Below are 26,130 nucleotides of genomic sequence, written 5' to 3' on the forward strand. Positions count from 1 at the left end.
TGGGCACCCCTGGTCTAGGGTATCCGGGATTATACTGTTGATGTGAGCCATGACCAGCCCTTCAAAGCACTTCATGCTTCCGACGTGAGTGCTACGGGGTGGTAATCATTTAGGCAGGTTACCTTCGCTTCCTTGGGCCCAGGGACTATGGTGGACTGCTTGAAATATGTATGTATTACAGACTCGGTCAGGGAGGGGTTGAAAATGTCAGTGAAGACATTTGCCAGTTGGTCAGCGCATGCTCGGAGTACATGTCCTGGTAATCCGTCTGGCCCTGCGGCTTTGTGAATGTTGACCTGTTTAAAGGTTTTGTTCACATCGGCTACCGAGAGCGTTATCACACAGTCATCCAGAACAGCTAGTGCACATCATGCATGCTTCAGTATTGCTTGCCTCGAAGCACGCATAGAAGTTATTTCGCTCGTCTGGTAGGCTCGCGTTACTGGGCAGCTCGTGGCTCGGGTTCCCTTTGTAGTCTGTAATAGTTTTCAAGCCCTGCCACATCTGCCGAGCATCAGAGCAGGTGTAGTACGATTCGATCTTAGTCCTGTATTGATGCTTTGCCTGTTTGATGATTCGTCTGAGGGCGTAGCGGAATTTGCGTCCCGCTCCTTTAAAGCGGCAGCTCTAGCCTTTAGCTTGATGCGGATGTTGCCTGTAATCCATGGCTTCTGGTTGGGATATATACGTACGGTCACTGTGGGAACGACGTCGTCGATACACTTATTGATGAAGCCGAATACTGAGGTTGTGTACTCCTCAATGCCATTGGATGAATCCTGGAACATATTTCATTCTGTGCTAGCAAAACAGTCCTGTATCTTAGCATCTGCTTCATCTGACTACTTCCGTATTGATCGAATCACTGCTACTTCCTGCTTTAATTTTAGCTTGTAAGCAGGAATCAGGAGGATAGAATTATGGTCAGATTTGCCAAATGGAGGGAGAGCTTTGTATGCGTCTCTGTGTGGGGTAAGGTGGTCTAGTGTATTTATTTATTATTATTTTCCTTCTCTGGTTGTATGTGTGACATGTTGGTAGAAATGAGGTAAAACGGATTTAAGTTTGCCTGCATTAAAGTCCACGGCCATTAGGAGCGGCGCCTCTGGATGAGCATTTTCTTGTTTGGTTATGGCCTTATACAGCTGGTTGAGTGCAGTCTTAGTGCCAGCATTGGTTTGTGGTGGTAAATAGACTGCTACGAATAATATAGATGAGAACTCTTGGTAGATAGTGTGGTCTATAGCTTATCTTAAGGTACTCTACCTCAGGTGAGCAATACCTCGAGACTTCTTTAATATTAGACATCGCGCACCAGCTGTTATTGACAAATAGACGCACACCCTTGCCCCTTGTCTCACCAGACGTAGCTTGTCTGTCCTGCCGATGCGTGGAAAATCCCGCCATTTCTATATTATCCGTGTCGTCGTTCAGCCACGACTTGGTGGGACATAAGATATTACTGTTTTTAATATCCCGTTGGTAGGATAGTCTTGATCGTATATCATCCATTTTGTTTTCCAATGATTGCACGTTGGCCAATAGAACGGATGCTATTGGAGGTTTACTCACTCGCCTATGAATTCACAGAATGCAGCCCGACCTCTGCCCCCCTTTTCTCCATCTTTTCTTCACAAAAATGGGCCTGTTCCCGAGAAAGCAGTATATCCTAGGCGCCGGACTCGTTTAAAAAAAAAAAAATTACTGTCCATTTCGAGGTGAGTAATCGCTGTTCTGATGTCCAGAATTTATTTTCGGTCATAACAGACGGTAGCAGCAACATTATGTAAAAAATAAGTTACAAACAATGAGAAAAAACGAACAAAATAGCACAGGTTAGGAGCCCGTAAAATGGCAGCCATCCCATCCGGCACCATTCATAGGGCGTGGGTGAAATGTTGCTGTTTTAAAGCTTATTTCCTGCAAATCTACACATTTTGCAATGTTATACTGTCAGTCACTCAAGCGCAACAAAATCAATGGGGGACCCCATGCAACATATTTTTGATTCTCCCCGACTGTCTAGTTTTTATTCCTTAAAGATGATCTTATAAAAAAATATATAGCTCCATTATTTTTTTATACATACTTTGTATGGTTTTAGTCACTTCAAGGTTACACTGAAATATTTTTGCCTGCCCACCGCTGCTGAATGAATGTAGGGGAAACACTGGTATCACTCTTGGCTCACACCTGGCAAATATTGTATGTCCTGTGCAGCAGCTCACAAAGGTGCATTACAGGCTTCACACATTTCATGAAGACATACAGGGGGACAGTATAGAAGCATCCTCTTTTCCAAAATAGTGACTCAACCCTCTCTCTACCCCTCCCCCAGGGTGTACCCCACGTACGACTTTGCCTGCCCCATCGTTGACAGTGTGGAGGGCGTGACTCATGCGCTGCGCACAACAGAGTACCACGATCGCGACGACCAGTTCTACTGGGTGATCGAGGCGTTGCGTCTGCGCAAGCCCTACATCTGGGAGTACGCCCGGCTCAACCTCAACAACACTGTGCTCTCCAAGCGCAAGCTCACCTGGTTCGTTGACCAGGGCTACGTCGATGGCTGGTGAGTCCACTAATATCCTTTCCACACGACAGGGTGTTGGGTTCAGTAGGACACACCATAGCAAAATTGTATGCAACTGTAAATGAAGACCTGTGTTCTAATTTGACAAATACAGGAAGTACCACTCTGTTTAAAAAACAATCTCTCTGGAATAAATAGTCGCTTTTCGCTGATGGAGTACATCTTTGAGATCAGTTGGTATAAGAAAATCTTCATTATTTGTTTTCCCTCTCCCTCAGGGACGACCCTCGCTTCCCAACTGTCAGAGGTGTCCTGCGCAGAGGAATGACCGTCGAGGGCCTCAAGCAGTTCATCGCTGCCCAGGTGTGTGTGTGTTGCTATGTACAACCCCGTTTTGAGAAATGACTGTCTAAACTGCTTTCTAGTACTCAGTGGTTCCTCAGATATTAATGAACTATGTGTGTGTCTAAGAACCTTGGGGATGTTGAAGTTCATCCCATCCTAGTTTCAGGTTTTTAACCTGTATCCCCCCCTTTTTATTCCCTTGTTGATTCCTTCTTTGAAACCTTATTTTGTTTTTACCCCCCTACTCACCCAGGGTGGATCCAGGTCCGTGGTCAACATGGAATGGGACAAGATCTGGGCCTTCAACAAGAAGGTATGCATGCATGGACACTGATATTCCCCTCCACATACTCCCTATATACCCATTTGGACTGATCCTGATTGAATCCTGCCCTTTGATCCTAATTAAAGCCTGCCACTTTGAAACCCACTGTAGGGTTGAAGCTGGTCACATCCCGCCCATCCTATATATAAAAATCGGTGGCATGAGGGGAAAATACATTGTTGGTAGATTTGACAAGACTGTATTGTAGGTTTTAGAAATGTTCAATTATTGAAGGTTTTGGTTGCCTAAATTGGTTGGAGAGAAATGAAATGCTTTCAATCCCTAAGGAAGCTTGTTTCACGTGCACACACACATGGTTCCTTTGATAGGGTGCCTACTCACAGCTTGCATTGCTGCCTTCCTTGTCTTGTGCTGCTCTTTTTCTCCTCTGCTTTACTCCTTTTCCTCCTTTCATTCCCCACTTTCCATCCTTCTGTCCAGGAAATTCTACACAGGGACACCTGAAGTCAATCTTAAATGAATAATTCTTTGTCAGCAAGCTGGAGATGTCACAGTCAAACTTAGATGCATAAAGTACTGGTCTGAAGTGAGCTCCACCGGGGCAGTCCCGTTAGATATCTTATATACTGATTACACAGACAAGCTACATTTGCATGATTTATCTTATTCATCATTCATAATTAATTCATCATTAACGTTTGGTTCATGCATGTGACCGACCAATACTGGTTCATACATGTGAACGACCTCACGAGGCTTCTTCTCTCCAAGCTGAGACCTTGAAACTGAGAGATCCCTTTTGATTCTCAAAACAATGTTCTGGGCGTACTGCCAAATTGCTTATTCTAATAGTGAGGATTCCTCTCAGGCACGATGAATCAGTCACTTGCATGAACCCAGTCGAATTGGTTATTAGAAAAGCACAAACATAAAATCTTCCTGCACTTTCCCTCTTCATGACGTAGCTCCTGTCAGTGGTTTAAACTTAGAGGGGACATTTAATGAAAAATGTACAACTTTTCAATCTTCCTCTTACCTTAACTATAAGGGTCGGTTTCATAGACCCAGATTAAGTGTAGTTCTGGACCAAAAAAAATGCTCAATGGAGAATCTCCACTAAACATCATTTTTATTCCACGAATAGACTTAAGGCCCATGAAAACCGACTCTACGGTTTGAGGAGGCGCTAGGTTCCTGTCCAATTCATTAGCCTTTACGTTTGATAGATGTGATCATGAAACAAGTTTCTCTCAAAATAAATGTGAATGTCACCGTCCAGCATACTTTATACATCGTTGGTGTCACACACTGATTTAAGTTCTAGAAGTATTTGGCAGATTTCTTTTCTTTTTTTTCTTCTTTTTTTTTGTATGTAAAATATATTTTTTTACATGCAAAGAAAAATCGTCCAAAAACTTCTAGAACTTAAATCAGTTTGACACCCAGTATGTTTAGTTTTTTTGCCACAGATAATACAACTCAGCACTATCTGAGTAACATTCATTGCAATCATATCCCCCTAATTTATACACCCCTCGCTACCTTTCAGAATTTCATGTAAATCTTGGCATTCCATTGTCTGTCCGCATGCAGTAACTGCCTCCTTAAATTTGCGCACCTATGCATCTGGGCTGGATGATGTCATCAAAAAGCGCTCTGCCATGGTCAGGGGGGTTAGGTGTTGTCAAACTGCCATTTTTTTGTGTCCAATATACAAACACCCCATTCTTCTAAACCAGAAATGATTTAAACATTGCTATGTATGTCATATATTATATCTAAGGAAGACATTTATTTCCCCTCTAAGCCCATGATATTGGTAATGAGGAGGGGAGGGATGTAGTAGATGTACCCGATCCTGTCTGAACTTGTCTTACCCACTCCGAACCTCCAGTCTCTCTCTCGTTTGACATTGAACTGCATCTCACTTTCTGTTTCCAAGCTGCCAATTAGCTGTATCAAGGTACTCCTCCTCCTTCCCTCCATCTTTGTGCTTTCCATCCTGTCCCTCCCCTGTCTTCTCCAATCTGCATTTTCATAAATTCTACAACAATAATTTTGTTTAAATCCCACTCGGCGCAAATGTTAAGCTCATTCTGAAGTCTGACTCCTAGTCACTTCTGAGAAGAACATCCCTACAAAGTGAACTTTCTTCCCCTACCCCCATACTGCTCTCCAAGACACTCCTGTCCCATTGCTTATGTGTCCTTGATTTTCCGGCCACCTCCCATTCCCACAACTGGCAGCTTTGAGGTGTGGAGGTGACTAGCACAAGGAAAACAGTGGATTCTAGTAGTCTTCGAAAGTGACTATTCACTTGATTTTGGAAGACTACTAGTATCTATAAACTCTGATTAGGAAAACCTTTGGTGGCACCGGCATACCTGTATATAACATGACAGCAGTGCATTGTTAGGCTCTGTTTTCACTAGGCTACAGGATGTGAAAAATTCAGAGGTCCTCCGCTCCCCATGGTTATAGATGCTCCCATTTTGCCTTTAGTCTGTGTAGTTGGCAATACATACTGCAAAACTGGCTCCCCCTCTACGTTCTATCCTTCATGTCGTCCCTGTACTCTGCCACCACCATCCACCCCTTCTTTACTTCCTTCAATGGTGTGTATGGTGAAAGTATTTCTGTTCACTTGCCCAGAGAAATACTATTTTGACACTTGAGCCAAGCCGTACTGTGCTGGGTTGGGTATTTTCCTTTCACTTTGTTGTTTCCTGCATGGTTCCAACAACTATGGTGGATGCATAACCAGGCCAGCACAGTACCCCTCTGCTCTGTAGACTCAGCTGGTTAGTGTGAAATAAGTTGAAGATGTTCCGGTCCAATTGAACTGTCCTCTGTGGACTAGTCTTCAGTCAGGATATTGAATGAGTTTTTCTGTCTACACAGGAAACCATTGCAATAATGAACCTCTCCCTTTTCTGTGTGTCTGTAGGTTATCGACCCAGTGGCCCCCAGATACACGGCCCTGTCAGGATCCTACTCAGTTCCTGTCGTCATCCCTGAGGCAACAGAGGAGATGAAGGAGGCCGTCAAACACCCCAAGGTACCTTGATGCCACTTATTTGCACTGAAGTGGCACACTATTCCCTACAAAGTACAATACAAAAGCCAAAGGTAGTGCACTATATAGGGATTATGGTGTCATTTTGGACACAGCCTGACAAGATAGAAGTATTGCACTCTAATCTAGTGTTCAGCAGCCAAAGTATGACATGTATATTACTCTGACAATGCTAAAAGAGTTCCCCTCACAATCAAAATACCTCAGTTGAGTATATGATGTGAATAATCAACCAACTTTATCTTTTCCAAATTAATAACCTAACCAATATAGCCAAATAAACCGCCAAATCAACCAAATATAGTCAATCCATCATACCATCCGTAACTAAACCTGGCAAATGTGTATTTTTTTTACCCTCCCAGAACACAGAGGTGGGGATGAAAGCAGTGTGGTACGGACCCAGGGTGCTGGTGGAGGGGGCAGATGCAGAGACCTTCACAAAGGGAGAGATGGTCACCTTCATCAACTGGGGAAACATCATCATCACCCAGATTCACAAGTAAGATTGATCCCACCTTAAAGTTCAACTTATAAAGCATACATACAAGCTTCATAAGCACCATACAAATGCTTCTCAAATCATCTATATGAGCATGTCATACTTTAAAAATGGTCTAAAAACATTATGGATGTGCATATTTCCCTTTCAAGACCATTTGATACGTATCTAGATACATGGGCTCCGATACGATACAGGAATGATATGTTTTATTTTGAAATGATTCGGTTTGATTAGAGCAGGGGTGTCAAACTCATTATGAGGGCTGAGTGTATGCTAGTTTTTGTTATTTCCTTTACATCTTTGTCCAATTAAGACCTAGACAACCAGGTGAGGGGCGTTCCTAACTAATCAATGACCCAAAATGATCAATCAAGTACAAGGGAAGAGCGAAACCCCGCGGACTCTCGGCCCTCCATGGGATGAGTTTGACCAGTGGATTAGAGAAACAAATCAATGCTAGTCGATACGATTCACTTACATTTGTTGTATAAACACATTCATGTTCCATTCTAAATTCAAAAATATGCTGCTGATGGAGCTCATGAGCTGGGCCTCTCTGAACTTCTCTCTTTGTCTGTGTGTGTACATTTATCTACATGTGTATATGTCTATGGTGTATGTAGGCACCTGAGCTGAGCCATAAGGGAAACTGGGCATCTATCACTCCACCAACAGATAAGGAAGGCAAACCCACTAATTAATTTGTACCTTTTGAGTTTCACAATGTTTGAGATAGTTATGTATCGAATATTAGCTTTCACATAGCCAATGAATATATATCAGAACTTTGGATTTAACCCCCGTCTCAAAATCTAATGGTTTAGATGGTTTGGAAGTTTTCTTTTCCTCGCATTTCGAAGTGCGGTGTGGGTAGAAAAAGTAGTTGTTGTCCTCATTATGAAATGGTCAACTTTACCCTGTGTATCTAGGAAATTACCATATACACTGATTGTTTGTTTAAAGCAAAACAACTACCAAAACTACTGCTGAAAGTGAACCTGCACAGTCAAAATAAAATCTGTTGTAGGCTAAGCCTCGATCACCAGGTAGGCTATATAGCCAGTTGAGTTGTCTCAGGCGCTTGCTTAGGCTACTTTATTCCAGTAAAACACCATTTTCAACAGTGCATTTGATAACAATAACGTAATAAATTACATTGGTTGTCACTCAACTGATAAAGCCTAATTTTGCGCAAGCCATTTTACAAATGTTTGAATGCTGAAAGTGACTCGCGGCCAACCTCTCATTGGTCAGCATTTGAAACGGTGCTCAGTTTGACTAGCCTTGCTAGCCTGGGTTGTTCGGGATGCAAAATGACTTGTAGATCAATGACTGTCAACACCGTTACATGCTTAGTTTGACACTGAAGTAGAGGACACATTACTTGTCACAGAAGATTAGGGATATTTTCGGAAGGTTGAAAGAAAGTAGTACAAGCAACAACAAAGTAATGTTTCAGTCGATGTTATGACCGATGCATGCTACATTTGGATCAGTTTGGGGTCCTGGGGACCAATGCACTCAGCTTAAACATTTGAACTGGAGACCGATGCGTATTGGTGAATCATTACATCCCTAATAAACAGTGCGTTATGTCAGTGGTTCTCAACCCTGGTCCTGTGGACCCATTTTTGTTTTTGCCTTGGCCCTACACACCAACTTATCATCAAGCTTTGAATCAGCTGTATAGTGCTAAGGCAAAAACAAAATTGTGCACCCCTTTGGGTCCCCAGGACCAGGCTGAAGAACCACTGCATTGTCACATTTGGCAATTCACCCAACCTTGGGAATTACGTCAAATCAAATCAAAAATTGAATTTTATTTGTCACATGCGCAGAATACATCAGGTGTAGACCTTAGTGAATTGCTTACTTACAAGCCTTTAACCAACAATGCAGTTAAGAAAAATACCTACAAAAATAAATAAAAGTAACAAATAAAGAGGAGCAGTAAAAAGTTTAGCGAGGCTATATACAGAGGGTACCGGTGTGGCTAAGCATAGATAATAACAGAGAGTAGCAGCAGCGTAAAAGAGGGCAGGGGGGCAATGCTAATAGTCTGGGTAGCCATTTGATTAGATGTTCAGGAGTCTTATCGCTTGGGGGTTGAAGCTGTTTAGAAGCCTCTTGGACCTAGACTAGGCACTCCGATACCGCTTGCTGTGCGGTAGCAGAGAGAACAGTCTATGACTAGGGTGGCTGGTGTCTTTGACAATTTTTATGGCCTTCCTCTGACACCGCCTAGTATAGAGGTCCTGGATGGCAAGAAGCTTTGCCCCAGTGATGTACTGGGCCGTTCGCACTACCCTCTGTAGTGCCTTGTGCTTGGAGGCAGAGCAGTTGCCATACCAGTCGGTGACGCAACCCGTCAGGATGCTCTCTGGTGCAGCTGTAGAACCCTTTGAGGATCTGAGGACCCATGCCAAATATTTTCGGTCTCCTGAGGGGGAATAGGATTTGTCGTGCCCTCTTCACGACTGTCTTGGTGTGCTTGGACCATGTTAGTTTGTTGATGTGGACGCCAAGGAACTTGAAGCTCTCAACTTTTCCACTACAGCCACGTCAATGAGAATGGGGGCGTGCTCGGTCCTCCTTTTCCTGTAGTCCACTATCATCTCCTTTGTCTTGATCACATTGAGAGAGAGAGAGAGAGAGAGAGGTTGTTGACCTTGCACCACACAGTCAGGTCTCTGACCTCCTGCCTATAGGCTGTCTCGTCGTTGTCAGTGATCAGGCCTACCACTGTTATGTCATCAGCAAACTTAATGATGGTGTTGAAGTCGTGCCTGGCCATGCAGTCATGAGTGAACAGGGAGTACAGGAGGGGACTGAGCACGCACCCCTGAGGGGCCCCTGTGTTGAGGCTACCCTCACCACCTGGGGGTGGCCCGTCAGGAAGTCCAGGATCAAGTTGCAGAGGGAGGTGTTTAGTCCCAGGGTCCTTAGCTAATGATGAGCTTTGAGGGCACTATGGTGTTGAACGCTGAGCTGTAGTCAATGAACAGCATTCTCACGTAGGTGTTGCTTTTGTCCAGGTGGGAAAGAGCAGTGTGGAGTGCAATAGAGATTGCGTCATCTGTTTGGGCGGTATGCAAATTGGAGTGGGTCTAGTGTTTCTGGGAAAGTGGTGTTGATGTGAGCCATGTCCTTTCAAAGCACTTCATGGCTACAGAGTCATTATAAAACATAACATAATCCTATTGATTTGTGAAGCATTTATTTTGTGCTTGAAACTTATGTTTGCTATATAAAGCCTTCATATATTGTACTTAATTTAAAGTGGGACCAGAAGAGCTTTTTACAGAAGGCTATTCCACAGGGCTTTGCCTAGGCAAGTGTTCACCAAGTCCCAGGTAGCAGCAGTACCAGCTAAGCAGTGAAACACTAAATTCAACTAATCAAGATCACTTGATACGATGTGTGTGTATATGTATAAAAATATATATTTTATTTAATCCCAGCCCCCGTTCCCGTAGGAGGCCTTTTGCCTTCTTAGTAGGCCGTCATTGAAAATAAGAATTTGTTCATAGCTGACTTGCCTAGTTAAATAAAGTAAAAATTAAATATGCTGTGGCTCTCCACGTGCAGCAAGGATCGTCGCTAGCCTAGATGTTATAGCTACACCATGTAACTAATATACAGTGCCTAAAGAAAATATTCAGAATCCTTGACTTATTCCAGATTTTGTTACGTTAAGGCCTTATTCAAAAATGTTTAAAAAATAAATAAAAAATCCTGAGCATTCGGCACAATACCCCATAATGACAAAGCGAAAACAGTTTTTTTGCAAATTTATAAAAATGAAAATAATGAAATATTGCATTTACTTTAGTATTCAGACCCTTTTATGAGACTTGAAATTGAGCTCAGGTGCATCTTGTTTCCATTGATCATTCTTCAATGTTTCTACAACTTGGAGTCCACCTGTAGTAGATTGGACATGAGATTTGGAAAGGTACACACCTGTCTATATAAAGATCCCACAGTTGACTGCATGTCAGAGCAGAAACCAAGACATGAGGTCAAAGGAGTTGTCCGTAGAGCTCCGAGACAGGATTGTATCGAGGCACAGATTTGGGGAAGGGTACCAAAGCATTTCTGCAGCATTGAAGTTTTCCAAGAAGGGGGAGAAGGGTCTTGGTCAGGGAGGTGACCAAGAACCATGGTCACTCTGACAGTGCTCTAAAGTTCCTCTGTGGAGATGGGAGAACCTTCCAGAAGGACAACCATCTCTGCAGCACTCCACCAAATCAGGCCTTTATGGTAGAGTGGCCAGACGGAAACCACTCCTCAGTAAAAGGCACATGACGGCCTGCTTGGAGTTTGGGGGTTCAGCGGTAGGGACTGGGAGACTAGTCAGGATTGAGGGAAAGATGAACAAAGCAATGTACAGAGAGATCCTTGATGAAAACCTGCTCCAGAGCGCTCAGGACCTCAGACAAGGGGAAGGTTCACCATCCAACAGGACAACGACCCTAAGAACACAGCCAAGACAACGCAGGAGTGGCTTCCGGACAAGTCTCAATGTCCTTGAGTGGCCCAGCCAGAGCCTGGACTTAAACCCGATTGAACATCTCTGGAGAGACCTGAAAATGGCTGTGCAGCAACACTCCCCATCCAACCTGACAGAGCTTGAGAAGAATAGGAGAAACTCCCCAAATGCAGGTGTGCCGAGCTTGCAGCGTCATACCCAAGAAGACTCGAGGCTGTAATTGCTGCCAACGGTACCTCAACAATGTACTGTGTAAATGGTCTGAATACTTACTTATTTTCTAAATTAGTAAAAATGTCTAAACCTGTTTTTGCTTTATCATTAGGGGGTATTGTGTGTAGATTGAGGGTGTAAAAAAATATGTAATACATTTTAAAATAAGGCTGAAACCTAACTGTGGAAAAAGTCAAGGTGTCTGAATACTTTCTGAAGGCACTGTATATTTTCCTTCTGTCTTTCTCTCGCTCAATGGAACTGTGTCACGTTAAAATGCATTATTGACTCTACGTAAAATGTTACCAAATATACAATGATGGTAAAAAGAAATGTCAACTTCCTAAATCCTATCCCCCCCCTCCTCACACTACCTCACTTGATCTCTGTGATCCAGAGATGCCAGCGGTAAGGTCACCTCCCTGGACGGCAAATTGAACCTGGAGAACAAGGACTACAAGAAGACCACCAAGATAACGTGGCTGGCCGAGACCCCCCGCGCGCCCCTGCTGCCCACCGTCTGCGTCAACTACCAGCACCTTATCACCAAGCCTGTCATAGGCAAGGAGGACGACTTCAAGGAGTACATCAACAAACAAAGCAAGGTGGGTGAGCAAGGGTGGGATGGGTCAAGGGTAGGTGTGTGTGTGTGTGGCGACGAGTCAAGGGTGGTTGTCTTTGCGAAGTGTGTTGTGTGTGTTTTTTGTTAGCAAAAATGTTATGAGAATTAAGTATATTCCTCCTTGGGGATCAGGTTTTCAGCTTGGCCTAATGACCATTCTCTTTAATAAGGCTTTATGTTGATAGCTGTGCTCCTTGGTGGTGTTATCCCTTGTAGTGTCAGCTGTCTTCTTTGTGTCAGTTGCCCTCTCTAGTTAAAAAAAATATTGTATTTGGTTTTTATTTTATGCACTTTTGGATTATTCTGTATAATGAAAAATGCTTTACCAATGTAATTTCTTATTAAAGCACATCATTCTGAATGGAGCAGATATCATTGCCCAGTATAGAGGAACACTCTTCTAATCCTTCGGAAGACTGAAAGGGTTTTCCTATTTCTCCTCACATCCCTCTATCACATTCTCTCTCTTCTTCACATCGGTCTCCCATCCTTTCTTTCTGTCTCCCATCCTTTTTTTCTCTCAGCTGGAGGAAAAGATGCTGGGAGACCCCTGTCTGAAGGACCTGAAGAAGGGTGACATCATCCAGCTGCAGAGGCGGGGCTTCTACATCTGTGACCAGCCCTACGAGCCAATCAGGTTCCATCTCCTCTACAAGATATTTGACTAGTTGATTTGACTGACTGCATTTGGGCCAGTGGGAGGGATGCGTGGGTGGATGGATTGATGGTTTGATAGTTGGATGAGATAATAAATGGATGGATATTCTCTAAAGAAAAAGCACACAATGCCTCTTCAAAATGAAGTACTACTGCATTGTTCCAGAGTGTGTCTGTATTAATACTCTGTGACTAGACTTGGGCCAGAGGATTGGATGGGTGCTACATTTCCTAAATGCAGAAGCACATCGTAACGTGTCCCTGGTGTTGTCAACCAGTCCCCACAGCTGTAAGGAGAGTCCCTGTGTGCTGCTGTTCATCCCCGATGGCCACACCAAGGAGATGCCCACCGCTGGCTCCAAGGAGAAGTGCAAGGCTACCACCACCACAGTGAGTCTTAATACTTACTCCTCTATTTCCCCTCTTCTAGAGTTCTCCTTTACTGTGACAGGAAAGGACAGAGGAAATAACTACGGGCTCATCTCAATAGTCTGAAGTGGCTTCCTCTACTTGTCTCATTTATCTGCACTGATCTGAAAATATAGGATAAGTCAAATCAATATAGCTGAGGCTCACCTGGTGATTTGCTTCCACCTGATTTTTCCGATACACCCTGTATTCTTATAGATTTATGTAGATTTTGTTAAATTTCTGTAATATAAGGAATAAACTCCTTGTCTCCTCTTAGGCTCCCTTCCCAGCCACGTGCAAAGGCGCTCCCGTCTCTGCCCCAGCTAGCGATGCCTACGCCGTTTTCTCCGGCATTGTGGCTCAAGGTGAGAAGGTACGCGATCTAAAAACCGCCAAGGCCTCCAAGGAGAAGGTGGACGAAGTGTTAAAGGAGCTACTGTCACTCAAGGCCCAGTTCAAGCAGCTGACTGGCCAGGACTACAAACCAGGCATGGCCCCACCCGCCAGCTCCACCACTCAGAAGGCCGCAACCCCCGCACCTTCTGCTGACTCCACCTCCTGCCCCTTTGCTTGCATCACCCAGCAGGAGGAGCTGAAGTCCGAGAAGGCTTCCAAGGTTTGAGTATATTTTTCTCTTGTTTATCATTTGGCTCTTTTTTTTATAGATTTTTTTTTTTTAATGGATTATATTTTGAATCCTGAGTTGAAATAGCCTGCTACACAATTAGAAGTAGTTCCACTTTTTTCCACGAGTAGAAGATTAAACATTATTAATAAAAAAAAATGTTTTTGATGCCTCCTAGTCACAAGTGAAAAATATTTTAATCTCAAGGTTTTATCTGTAGAAATAAAATACTTTTTTTAAACGCTCTTTTTAGTTTTTTTCTCTCCCGGACCAGGTTGATGCTGTAGTCAAGCAGCTGCCGGATTTTAAAGCTGAGTTCCATCAGATCACAGGCAAGGAGTACAAGCCAAGGATGACCCCTCCTTCTGCTGCCCAAGCCAAGACTGCTCTCTCTGCCTCATCCCCCTCATCCTCTCCCTTAGGCCTATACGAACGTGTGACCGAACAGGGAGACACTGTGAGGAAGCTTAAATCTGAGAAATCAGCGAAGGTAAGGAAGACGAGTTCAGTAATGCTTTACTTTTAGCCTGCAGGTATTGGGGATTATGCGGTAATAGTACATTGTAAGACTTGTCTCATCTCTATTTGCTCCAGCTGTTCATAACTGTTCTCTACATTTTTACCATTGATTGATCATATACAGTGGTTCTATCTCTCCACAAAGGACCAGGTTGATGCTGCGGTGAAGCAGCTCTTGGACTTGAAGGCAGAGTACAAACAGGCAACAGGTCAGGATTACAAGCCAGGAACTGCCCCAGTCCCTGCTGCTGCCCCAGTCCAGAACACCCAGGCCCCCACAGTCACATCTGGCTCGGGCATCTATGAACATGTGACTCAGCAGGGTGACTTTGTGAGGAAGCTGAAAACCGAGAAGGCCCCCAAGGTGAGGCCAACAGGAAGGGATGATAGGCTGGCATTCATTAGGCACAAGTTGGATAAAATGATTCATAAATTAATATAGATAAGATAGATATGCTTTATTAGTCCATATGTGATGGAAATGTGTCTTCTGTATTAACCCAACCCTCCGATTATACATACACTCACTAGTCTGGGGAGAGAATTGACATGCCTGCTCTATTTCAACATTCTTTACAATATGAACCCATCGGAGTCTAAGCCTTGTCTAAGCCAGGGGAGGAGGTGGGGGCTTCTACTATATGGCGTTTTAAGGTCATACCAAGGATCATTTAGCTATTTTGATTTTGAATTTTAAGGCCCCTTGAAGTATCCCCAGAAATATATACACTAATTTGATACAATTATTTTTGGTCTTACTGCTATTAGCCCATACAAAGGCATTGAATAACATTCACTACATGGAACAACAAATAGTCCCGACAACATATCAAAAGGAAGTTTGTTCTGAAGTGTCTCCTATATCTAAGAGATATTAAAAATAAAAAAAAATAGTATCCTGATCTTTGTATTTAACCCCATATTTTTGGCATTAAGAGCTTTATTAATTCATTTACGGTAGTTTAAAAGAAAGTGACATGAACCCTTCTGTTTTTGTCCCCTCCCTCAGGACCAGATGGACGCAGCAGTCAAGCATCTGCTGTCACTCAAAGCAGAGTACAAGCAGGTGACTGGCCAGGATTACAAACCAGGCATGGCCCCAGCCACCAGCCCTGCCCCTGTCCAGGCTAGCCCCGCCCCCGAGGCCCAGTCTAGCTCCTCCGTTAAGGCGCTCTTCTCCCAGGTGTCCCATCAGGGGGAGTTAGTGAGGAATCTGAAATCGGAGAAGGCTCCTAAGGTTAGTGAGATTTAATTTCTCCTCACGTAAATCTATGACCAAAAGTGCTGAAAACATGTTGACGAGAACAAGCTATTCAGATGAGGAATGCTGAAGTTTTGGCGCATGTAGAACTTAGAATAGCTAGCTAACGTTGGCAACTGTAGCTACTTGTACAAATGATAAATCAGATTTCAATCTTAATATTGTTATTCAGGGATAGTCCTGATTGTTGAGTAATTAAATGCAACAGACCACATAACACAACCAATGTGAAATGCCATCCTTGTAACCAGGACCAGCTGGACGGTGCCGTGAAGCAGCTTCTGGCCCTGAAGACCCAGTACAAGGCCCTCACAGGAGACGAGTATAAACCTGTGGCTTCCGCCGGAGCCTCAGGCGGAGAGGACAAGAACCGCAAAGACCGAGAGAACAAGTCTGAGAAACAGGGAGGTGGTAGTGGCGGAGGAGGAGGGAAGAAGCAGCCCAAGGGAGACAAAGTCAAGGAGGTCTCATCGGGAGGTGCAGGGGGAGGAGGAGAGGGAGGTCCCAAGAAACAGACACGGTGAGAGGGTTGGATGGGTGGATGAAGGGGAGAGTGGGAAGCAGAGATGGATGAATAGAGATCATTGGTACTTTAATGGAGTGGAGATTTGAAAATGGAATGATAGATGGCAGAAATCAAGGGAGATGGTGGTGATGAATGTAGGCTGAATGTGGATGTGGTCCTGTGTGACTCAGTTGGTAGAGCTTGGCGCTTGCAATGTCAGAGTAGTGGGTTCAATTCCTGCTGGGGTCAGCAATACAAATGTATGCACACGTTATGGTATTCTTACCTGTGCGGTTCGATCTGCTGTGCCATTGGCCCAAAACATTGCTCTTGGACAGTGCTGTACCGTCAGAGCCATCAGAGGAAGCCTAAGAATATTTAAACCGAAAATTAAAGGTTTAAGTGATTGAAAATTATATTAGTCTTGTCAATCATGATTCGTCTCTTGTGTTCAGAGTGGTGTTGTCTGTGGTGGGGAAGGGAAACAGGAATAGCTATCCAATCAGGGTTTTCTGTATCGGTGTCTGAGGAGGAATCTTCCCCTGATCCTACCAGCAGGGCCTTGGATTGACGGCATGATTAGCCAATCTGATTTTGATATGTAGTGCCCTGTGGCTCAGTTGGTAGACCATGACGCTTGCAATGGCAGGTTTGTGGGTTCGGTTCCCACGGGGGACCAGTATGAAATGATATACACTCACTACTGTAAGTCGCTCTGGATAAGAGCGTCTGCTAAATGATGACTACAATTGAAATCATGTAAATGTAGTGCAGTGGAACAGTTTTTTTTTCAATGGACATGCATATTTTGTCATGGCAGTGACATTTGCAGTCTCTACTCAATCTCATTTCCGTACGTAGGTTGGTGTCCCCCAGGGGTGCATTCCCATGGATTCAGGGCCTAGCTAGCAGACACGGGTTGGTGCTGAAGTTGAGCAGTTTTTCCAGGCCCAGAGCTAGGTAGCTAGCTGGCTACAGTGGACTCTACAACATGATAAACTTTCTGTTATCAACTTATTCATTGTTGAAAAGTTATCTTGGATTTACAAGCAAAGGAATAACATCTTATGAATCACCATTTTAACTGTACCGGAAGATGGATTTCTGCTGATTGTTCGCACTGTTCTGTAGGGATGAGTTTGATTAATCGATTAGTCAGTCTAATTCATCCGTATCTATTTGAAATAGGGAATTGAAAAACACCAATTGAAGTGATATTTTCCATTGCTGGGCAAAGTGGGCATAGATTTGACTTCACTAGATACAAAATGTGGCTTTCCCTCCGCAATAGACAAGTCACCATGTCTAGTATGCATGCATAGCTCTCCCTATATTTTCGCCCTAGCAACCATCAACTAATCAATAAAATAGAAAAAGTTGTTGAACTCATCTGTAGTATACTGTGTGGTTTTCACACCTGATTTCTGTGTATTTTCCTCATTTAGACTGGGACTGGAGGCTAAGAAGGAGGAGAACCTGTCTGATTGGTACTCTCAGGTGAGTCTGTACACCTGTGCGAGTGATTGCCCCAGTTTTTTTTTACTAGCAGTCTAAACTCCACTATAGCCAGTAGTTCTGGGATTGTCACAATCCTCTTTTGGACTGAAGCCCAATTCCATTTTTTACTCCTTGTACACTCCCCCTGGTGGATTTAAAAGGATGTGAAAAAGTAATTGGGAATAGGGCCTGGAGCTAGGGTGTGCACTTGCACACTTCCTGTCATTGATTTAACAATGGTGGAAAGTCCCTCCAGCCAATGATCACACCAATCCAGTGGTTTTAGATCCATTAGAGGATTGGGAAAAGGGTGGAGAATCGGAATGCAGCCATGGTATAGGGCTCAAGACAAGTGTCTCCCTTCACATCTGCCCCTCCAGGTAATCACTAAGGCGGAAATGATTGAGTACTACGATGTGAGCGGCTGCTATGTGCTGCGGCCCTGGTCATACTCCATCTGGGAGTCCATCAAGGAGTTCTTTGACCGCGAGATCAAGAAGCTGGGCGTGGAGAACTGCTACTTCCCAATGTTTGTCTCACAGGCTGCCCTGGAGAAGGAGAAGTCCCACATTGCGGATTTTGCCCCCGAGGTGGGTGTTGCGAAGTGTGTGTGGTGTTGGAGGGGGACTGGGGGGATGGGTGTTCCTGACACCATCTAGTGGTGAGATGTGGTGTCAGCGTTTATGAATCCCTATTGGAAATCCTGGTCCTCGCTTCTCAAGTGATGTGTGATCACAATTTGTCTTGTCATACTGAAGATCCCCCTTTAAGTGATTTGACACATTTGTAGTGAACTGTGTTTGTGTGTGTGCTGCCCTCAGGTCGCCTGGGTGACGCGGTCAGGGAACACTGAGCTTGCCGAGCCCGTCGCTATCCGACCCACTAGTGAAACTGGTAATACAAACACACCTGACCACTTCTGTCAGACTTTAAAGTTAAACTTGACACAGTGAATTTCCAGATGCTTTTCACTAGGTCTCAAAGAACTACATTGTATAGGTGTAACTCACGACACAACAAATCTATGGATATTTTCATCCAAGGCGCTTACTACTTCTACCCTCTATGCCATATATGTATTCATTTACTAATTCACACCCTGACCAATGCATCCTTCGTCTTTTCTTTTTACAGTGATGTACCCTGCCTACGCCAAATGGGTCCAGTCTCACAGAGACCTCCCCATCAAACTCAACCAGTGGTGCAACGTTGTGGTCAGTGTCCAATCCATGAATGATAATTGTCATATTCACCATCACTGTTAGGGTCAGTACAATTTTCAAAATGGAAAAGCCCAAACCTACTGAAAATAGAAGACTTCAACCCTGTCCAATATGTCCACTGCCTTTTGGCAGAACCGTTTAAGGACAGTGGTCACCAACCGGTTGATCGCAAGGCATTCCCAGTCGATCACCAAACATTTCTGTAGAAAAGCCAACAATAAAGGCTTGCGCTCCTTTTTATTTATTTTTTATTTGTGTTGCATTGTCAATAGTTGCACTTGATTCAGAAGCGCTGCGCACTGGGTAAGCACAGTTTTCCCATTTTGAACCATGTTATATGTCTGAAAAGACAAACTCCGCCTATCCGATGGACCGGGAGATCTGTGGCTAACTCGAGTACGCCTACAGCGCTGGCCAATCAGATCACTCACATTATCATGCCTGCAGAGCTTCCACGACCCTGGCCACAGCAAAGTTTGATAGGCTACTAGCCTACGTAAGATTGAAGCACTTAAAACCATGACCACAGAGAGACTGTCAAAGAATACAGGGGGAAACGTGATCTGACTGGGATCATTTTGAATTTCAAGTCGGAAACTGGGGTGTCTTTCTAGAGCTCGGACTTGCTCACTGACGTCACGATTTGACATTGTCCCTGCCCCCCCCGAGTTCCCAGTTGTCTTGAAAGCACCATGACCATCAGATACAGTTACAATCAGTCCAGTAAAATAAAAGCTAATTATTTCAATTCATGCCTCGCAAGTGCTACACCAACTGATCTATTTTATCAAAGCTTGAGTTTTGAAATGTAATATGGTCTGAGAATAATATTTGCAGGCCAGGCATATAGCCAATATGCTTTGATAATGTATAAGGCCTACTGCCCAAACCTCATTCCTACCGAATTGTTTGTATAAGGTTAAATTTAAGTCATGCTTGCTGTTTGACTGCGAAAGTGATCTTTTCAGAATGTATCGTGATTTTTACTATTTCTCTAATTTCTTTTGCTTTCTCTCACTCACCCCCAGAGGTGGGAGTTCAAGCACCCCCAACCCTTCCTGAGGACCAGAGAGTTCCTGTGGCAGGAGGGACACACGGCTTTCGCCACCAAAGAGGAGGCCGCCGAAGAGGTAACAAGGCCATTTTATTATTAACCGTCCATGAGACTAGTTCTTACTTTTCTCTTGTGAATGTTGAGTAAAAAACATAGAACTTGTCATGTCTGGGGAGTGCATTCAAATGATGCTTAACAGGGTTTTTTGGTAATTTGGATTTAGATGCAAGTATTTGCAAGTATTTGAAAGTTTGCAGTCTTGTCAAATTCAGGGTTTCCTTGACAATGGACCGCACTGACCAAAATGGCTGCCACTGTGAACCTGTAGGCCATGGGCACTGGATCTCTTTTCCATGGATTCTGGGGATACATTTGTACTACACCTTGGTTACTGTTGCTAACTCTGACAAGCTTTGCCTTTTTATTTTCCTGTGAAAATGGAGAAGCGCATAGTAATAACACTAAGGGAACTCCCCAATGAGGTACTAAGTTACTTTTGGAGACAACCATCACTTATATGAGTTTGGAGGAAACTAAAGGATCTTCAGTATGCCTTTTGAAGGCTATATTCACGAAATAATTATGCAGGAGCTTAACACAGCAAGCAGGAGGACTAGGATAGAGGCAAAGTCTACAGCTCCCAGTGTAAGTGGGAGAAACCCCACTAGCTGACCATCGAGGCAAAGGAGCAACATTGTTCCTAAACTGCAGGGTAGGTCTCACAATCATTTAAAAACAAAACTCATACAATACAGTATTGTGTACAATCTCAGCTTCAGCTAGCTGTCATGCTAACGTAAACAACCAACAACGCTTCAACAAATATACCGTTCTATGCTAACTCCACAGGTTACTGCTCGCATGTTGTTGGGCTGATCCACACCTTGGACCTCTGGAGAGCCTCAGATGAAATGTCCACTACAAGCTTGCTACAACAGTTGCATAAGCCAAGAGGCAAGAAGATTGATGCCAAGCCTATTACAGCGGTCGGGGTCGGAAAAGAAGACCAGTCTACTGCAGTTAGAACTGACAGGTGAGCTACACGTGAATGTCTTGTTTACAATCTCTAATGCATGTAGTAATCAATCCAACCACGGGGGTATTATAACTGAGGCAAGTCCATTATCTTTCACTGTTAGTCTAACATGGGTTTCTTTGATATGTAGCTATGGTTAGCAGCAGAAACAGTAGGGGTATGCATAAACAGATGTCATCAAATGTTTTCACCTTCATGTTTGTATGCTTATGTTCTCAGGACAGTGTCAAAATGAACAGATTTCCATTTACTGGTGAATGTGTACCTGGAAGTTGGACAGCATACTAACCACAAAGCATATCTGTTTTATGTTTCCTCATCTGGAATTGGGGATCTTACGTGATACTACTTTAAACTTCTTAATTTTGGCTATTTCCCTTTCCACGTGCACCCTATGCTTCAAAATGTTTGTCGTCTCAGTATTTGTAGGGAGGAATGTTCAGTCTAAGGCCAATTTCCTCCATCTTCCTCTGAGTACAGTTACATGCACATAATGTGATTATTTTGGCTAGTCAGATTTATATAATAGTTTGATTAAAGTGTTTACATTCTTTGGAAGAAGAACGATTTCCCTAATAACTCTGTTTCCATGGACACATCTGAAATCAGGCTACCTGATGGCACTCTGATAAATGCAGAAAATTGGCAACCAATATAAACATTACACCATGTTATTTTTGGGAAGTATATTGGATTCTGAGTTTGGACATATAAAGTTGTGAAAACTACTTCTAAGACGCATAGATTCCGAACTCACTTCAGTCACGCTAAAGAGGGAGGCTGGCTCGGCTGGTGCTAGCACATGTGCAGATCAAACCCACCACTGGAACGCCCATTTAAGCTATTTACATGTCCTAATCATTCTAAAGATTGCTCAGAACAACAGGTTTTAATCAGCGTATGCTTACTTAGAGTTGGACCTTAAGACAATTCAAGACAAGCAGAGTATGATGTTTACATGACTATTGCATAATCTGCCTACTTCCTTAGTCAGTTTAACATCTAATTATTACTGTGCATGTAAACATGCTCATTGAGAAACCCCTCGTCTGCCATGAGCCCATCACCTCTCTTAAGGTAGCCACATTGAATCAAATTTTGCAGTCGCTCTGTGATGTTACTGTTTACACAGGATCCAGTCCTGACAGATAAATATTTAAAGGGTGAATGCAAATATAACTGAGCCACATAGGTCACGTGCTATCAGGAGACTTGTAGATGGAGTAAGTTTGGCTTTGAAGTTTAACCTCCACTGAGTCTTACTATGTTAACAAAAACATGTAAAATCCCATAAACAATGCCAGCTAAATGCTAACGAGCTCATTGTAAACTTTTTGTACAGTCTCTGACCTGAAGTATTTGCAGGACAGGAAACGCAGCTCAAAGTTATACAAGTAACAAAGAAATTCTAATAACAGTTTGCTGCACACACAAAATAAATATTAGACAGCAAGGCTCTTGATCCAGGAGGGGATTTTCTGCTGTTACCAAGGAAAGCTTTTTTTTCTGAAGAAGCTAACCACTTAGCTAGATGGCTAACTAGGTAATAAATTGGCAAACCAAATGCACAACTGCAAAGCATTTAGCACATGTTATACAGTTAACTTAGTTATAAGATATCTAACTAGCTGGCAAACATTTATTTGGGAATTCCATACTGTACCTAGATCACCTGCTACGTGCTGCACAACAGTGAGTGACTCAAGGCTCCAGTCTTGTCTTTGTATGCTTGTAAACAAACACCATGTGACTGGGGACTACTGGTAAGCTTCATAATGAAAAATTATGTGACAGGTGAAAGAATGAAATGTTGTTTATCTCCTAACGTATTGCACAAGTTCACTGCAGATACTTTCAGTAAATATCTATAAAAACTTCAAATAAATAGTTTGAACTGTATTGAAAAACCATACCATGGTTATTTCCAAATACCCTGGTATATCTACACCCAAGCCTACTTTGCAGTAGCAATGAGCTTGGTTTCTCCATCTTTAACTCGGTGCAATCTAGTATTGCAATGGTCGTTGGAAAATCTCTCCTGAAGTGGTCTGGCATGTTTTGTGATGTTGTCCTTGTGAGGCCATACAGACAACTGACCAAGCCTGTCCAAAATAAAGTCCATTGAATGAAGTGCTAACACTTTGTAAATCCATATGAAATGTAAAAGCCAGATCTTTCAGGTCAAAATTGTCTTAAGTTTCATCAGCACAAGCAGAAACTGCATCTGCCAATCTACTCTTCTATGTCAAGGGGATAGTTGTCTGTGGGGATATGTTTCTGATTTGATAATGTTAAAAATTTGCACAAGTTATTAAACTGACCATAAGTAAACCCAGTGCAGTATTGGAAGAAGTTGGGGGGACACTGCTGTTATTTACTGACTGGTGTTAACCGGTTAGGGGTTTGAGTTTCCTGAAGAGCATGATTTTTTTTTCCCTTTTTAACTAGTCAATTTCCTCATACTTTTGAGCGAGTAGACTCTTTAAGCTCATCCCTTCCTTATCTTCTTCCAACTGGGGGTGCTCCTCTATGTACTCTGGAAACACAAAATACACCAAATGATAAAAATATGAATTTCTACCGTACATGATTTAAACAAGTTGGTGCTTTGTAAAAGCTGTTTTTCCCCTGTTCTTTTGCAGCTCCCACTATTGGAGAACAGCACCACCACCATCCTCCTCCAACCCTACGGATGAGTTCCCAACATTTCCTCTGCCGCCAACAACCCAGCTGTTTCTCTACAGTTCTGAATGAAAATAAGATATTACAACAGTGATTTAATGATCTCCCAGTCTGAAGCAGAGGCACTGGAAAAAGAGACAAGATGGCAGAGCAACAACACCCGCCATGGCGTCTGCTCCCAGCCACTTACTTCATCGTCTTTAAGAGGGTGTGCTCCAAGGTAGCAGACTGACAGTCTTGCCACCAGCATGCAGAGGAAGAAGACCATGCAGACCTAGGCAATGATGATAGACCTTGAGCTGCTTGCAGCAGCACCATATACTGAAGTCACTGGGCACGAAGTGTTCCCATGTGGTTTTGTTGTCAACCCCCACTCCCTCCATTTAGGCACATCTCCTGACAGGAAAGTCTAGAGAAATGAGAACCCATGCCACGGCTTCTGGAAATAAAATGCCCAGACCAAGACAACTTTACTGGTAGTAAATATCTCTGTCAAAGAGCTGATGGTAGCTATGCTTACAAACCTAATCATGAGTTCCACTTCCATATTATGGGACAAATGGGAATCACAGGGATGGCGTGGTGTGATTTTATTTGTCATGTGTAAAAATGACTTTCACCTGGAGTTAATGCAGAAAAGTGGGATAGCATGAAAAGCCAGTTGGACTGCTTATTTTTTAAGCATTTCTTGCCGGCCTTGTGCAGATAGTTCAACAAAGGAGGAATTGTCATCTCCGGTATCCTCTGGTGATTTGGTTGCGGTCTCTCCTGTGGTGTTAGTGGAAGCTGCATCTTGCACAGGGCTCTACGCTGACGTTTTTCTACAAGGAGCACATGTGTGCCTTAATTTATTTTTAAATAGGCTCACACAAATTTAGGAGCACAATGAAAAATGTGAGGTGTTGAAGCTAGAATCTTGCACTGGAATTCCTAAATAAAAATTCCATGTCGCACAGCAAAATATTTAAGTGCATATGCAAGTAAAATGGCCGCACAGTAGAGCCCTGTTGCGCATCAGATCTTTATCTGTAGATATGGGATGATACATGTAGTGTTATTCATTCAGATATTCAGTGTTAGGGTTATATTGTTTCAGTGGTCTTCGGAATCAAATGTGTAAATCAGACATCTGTTGCCTACATTGTGATACATGTAGTCTAACAAAGCTAACTAGCTAGCTAATGTTGTTAACAAGGTAGCTAGCTAAGTTAGCAATGTTTAGCTTAGTTGTGTAATGTTAAAGTTGTTGCTGACTTTGTCTACAGTTTCTTTTATTTTTTTATTATAAATATATTGTAATATCACACATTATGCAAAAGATTAACATAGTTGCTTACCTTGGAGCAAACGTATATGCATCCTTTGTTATCTTGCTTGTGTTAAACTGTGCATGAAGTTGTCCACAAAGCTTTTTCCACAACCTACACTTCTCTCCGTTAGAGGTCATGGAACCCGTGAGGCTTTTTTGTGAAGTGTCGGATGGTTGGTTGCAGTTGTTAAGCTCTGATTGGACAATTGCTGTTCGAGGGCGGAGTTTAGTGATTGGTTAATTACCAATTACCATTATTGTCCATTTGCACAGAGATTGATATTGTTGGTGGATGATTTCATGTTAGGGTAGCTAATACCTCCCAGTTACATGTCTTCTGAACATGGTAGTATTTGTAATAAATACTGACTACTCTTGTCCCTCCTCCTGTGCGTGTGTCCAGGTGTTACAGATCCTGGACCTGTACGCGCGGGTGTATGAGGAGCTCATGGCCATCCCCGTGGTAAAGGGCAGGAAGACTGAGAAGGAGAAGTTTGCCGGAGGTGACTACACTACCACCGTGGAGGCCTTCATCTCTGCCAGTGGCAGAGCCATTCAGGTACTCTTGAGGCTTGCACACATCGCACTGAATGTGGATCTAGCGTTCGTATGCCGATCGTTCAGCGTAGTGGTTTTTAGGGACAACCCACTGTAGACGTCTGACTAACCATTTTTTTTACTCGATTCTACATGTAAAATCGGTGCGCACTCGGTTTGCAAATTACATTCAGAGGTGTACGAATAACAATAACGAGCTATTGTTGTGTCTGAGCCCTTTGACGCCCTATGTCCACCAGATGCATATGCATTTTATTTTGCCGAATGTCTTACCTGCATTTTCCGTACTTGACGCACATAATGGCATCGGAGGAGATGGCTGCCGTTTTACCGGCTCCAAACCAATTGTGATATTGTGTTTTTTTTTGGTATTATTTGTAACTTATTTTGTATATAATGTTTCTGCCACCGTCTCTTATGACTGAAAAGAGCTTCTGGATATCAAAAGTGATTACTCGCCTCGTACTGGACAAAGATTTTTTCTTTAATGAGTCGTACGCAAAGGATTTACTATAGACACCGGACAAGGCCCAAATCCCTGTCATTCACATGAAGAGACTGTGATGTAGGTCGGGGTACCTTGTAAGAATCTGACGACGAGTGGGTAACCCACCTCTACCATCAGTCCCTATTAGCCAACGTGCAATCATTGGATAATAAACTGGATGAGCTCCGATCAAGACTATCCTACCAACGGGACATTAAAAACTGTAATATTCTA

General features: G+C 43.2%; 1 protein-coding gene and 1 non-coding gene across 6 annotated transcripts in view; both read left to right on the forward strand.

The window, feature by feature from the left end:
* LOC106561878 (bifunctional glutamate/proline--tRNA ligase) overlaps positions 1-26,130 on the forward strand; it is a 58,819-nt gene that overhangs the window by 20,378 nt on the left and 12,311 nt on the right. For 2 of the 5 annotated variants that reach the window (XM_014126152.3, XM_045688932.2), the window contains exons 10-29: positions 2,339-2,572; positions 2,812-2,896; positions 3,132-3,191; positions 5,107-5,127; positions 6,112-6,222; positions 6,606-6,742; positions 11,848-12,055; positions 12,597-12,709; positions 13,008-13,119; positions 13,418-13,756; positions 14,019-14,255; positions 14,430-14,648; positions 15,294-15,521; positions 15,797-16,065; positions 17,496-17,547; positions 17,928-18,137; positions 18,369-18,441; positions 18,682-18,761; positions 19,799-19,900; positions 25,255-25,410. In XM_014126152.3, the coding sequence (XP_013981627.1) occupies positions 2,339-2,572; positions 2,812-2,896; positions 3,132-3,191; positions 5,107-5,127; positions 6,112-6,222; positions 6,606-6,742; positions 11,848-12,055; positions 12,597-12,709; positions 13,008-13,119; positions 13,418-13,756; positions 14,019-14,255; positions 14,430-14,648; positions 15,294-15,521; positions 15,797-16,065; positions 17,496-17,547; positions 17,928-18,137; positions 18,369-18,441; positions 18,682-18,761; positions 19,799-19,900; positions 25,255-25,410 (3,046 nt within the window). The remainder of the gene's footprint in view (positions 1-2,338; positions 2,573-2,811; positions 2,897-3,131; positions 3,192-5,106; positions 5,128-6,111; positions 6,223-6,605; positions 6,743-11,847; positions 12,056-12,596; positions 12,710-13,007; positions 13,120-13,417; positions 13,757-14,018; positions 14,256-14,429; positions 14,649-15,293; positions 15,522-15,796; positions 16,066-17,495; positions 17,548-17,927; positions 18,138-18,368; positions 18,442-18,681; positions 18,762-19,798; positions 19,901-25,254; positions 25,411-26,130) is intronic. The other 3 variants (XM_014126154.3, XM_014126155.3, XM_014126153.3) reach the window with 3 other exon arrangements.
* On the forward strand, positions 20,077-20,209 carry LOC123725268 (small nucleolar RNA SNORA5). The gene has a single exon (XR_006757769.1). It is a non-coding gene; the product is annotated as a small nucleolar RNA SNORA5 (small nucleolar RNA).

The sequence above is a fragment of the Salmo salar genome, chromosome 11, assembly GCF_965601325.2.
Source record: "Salmo salar chromosome 11, fSalSal1, whole genome shotgun sequence".
NCBI classification, from domain to species: Eukaryota; Metazoa; Chordata; class Actinopteri; order Salmoniformes; family Salmonidae; genus Salmo; species Salmo salar.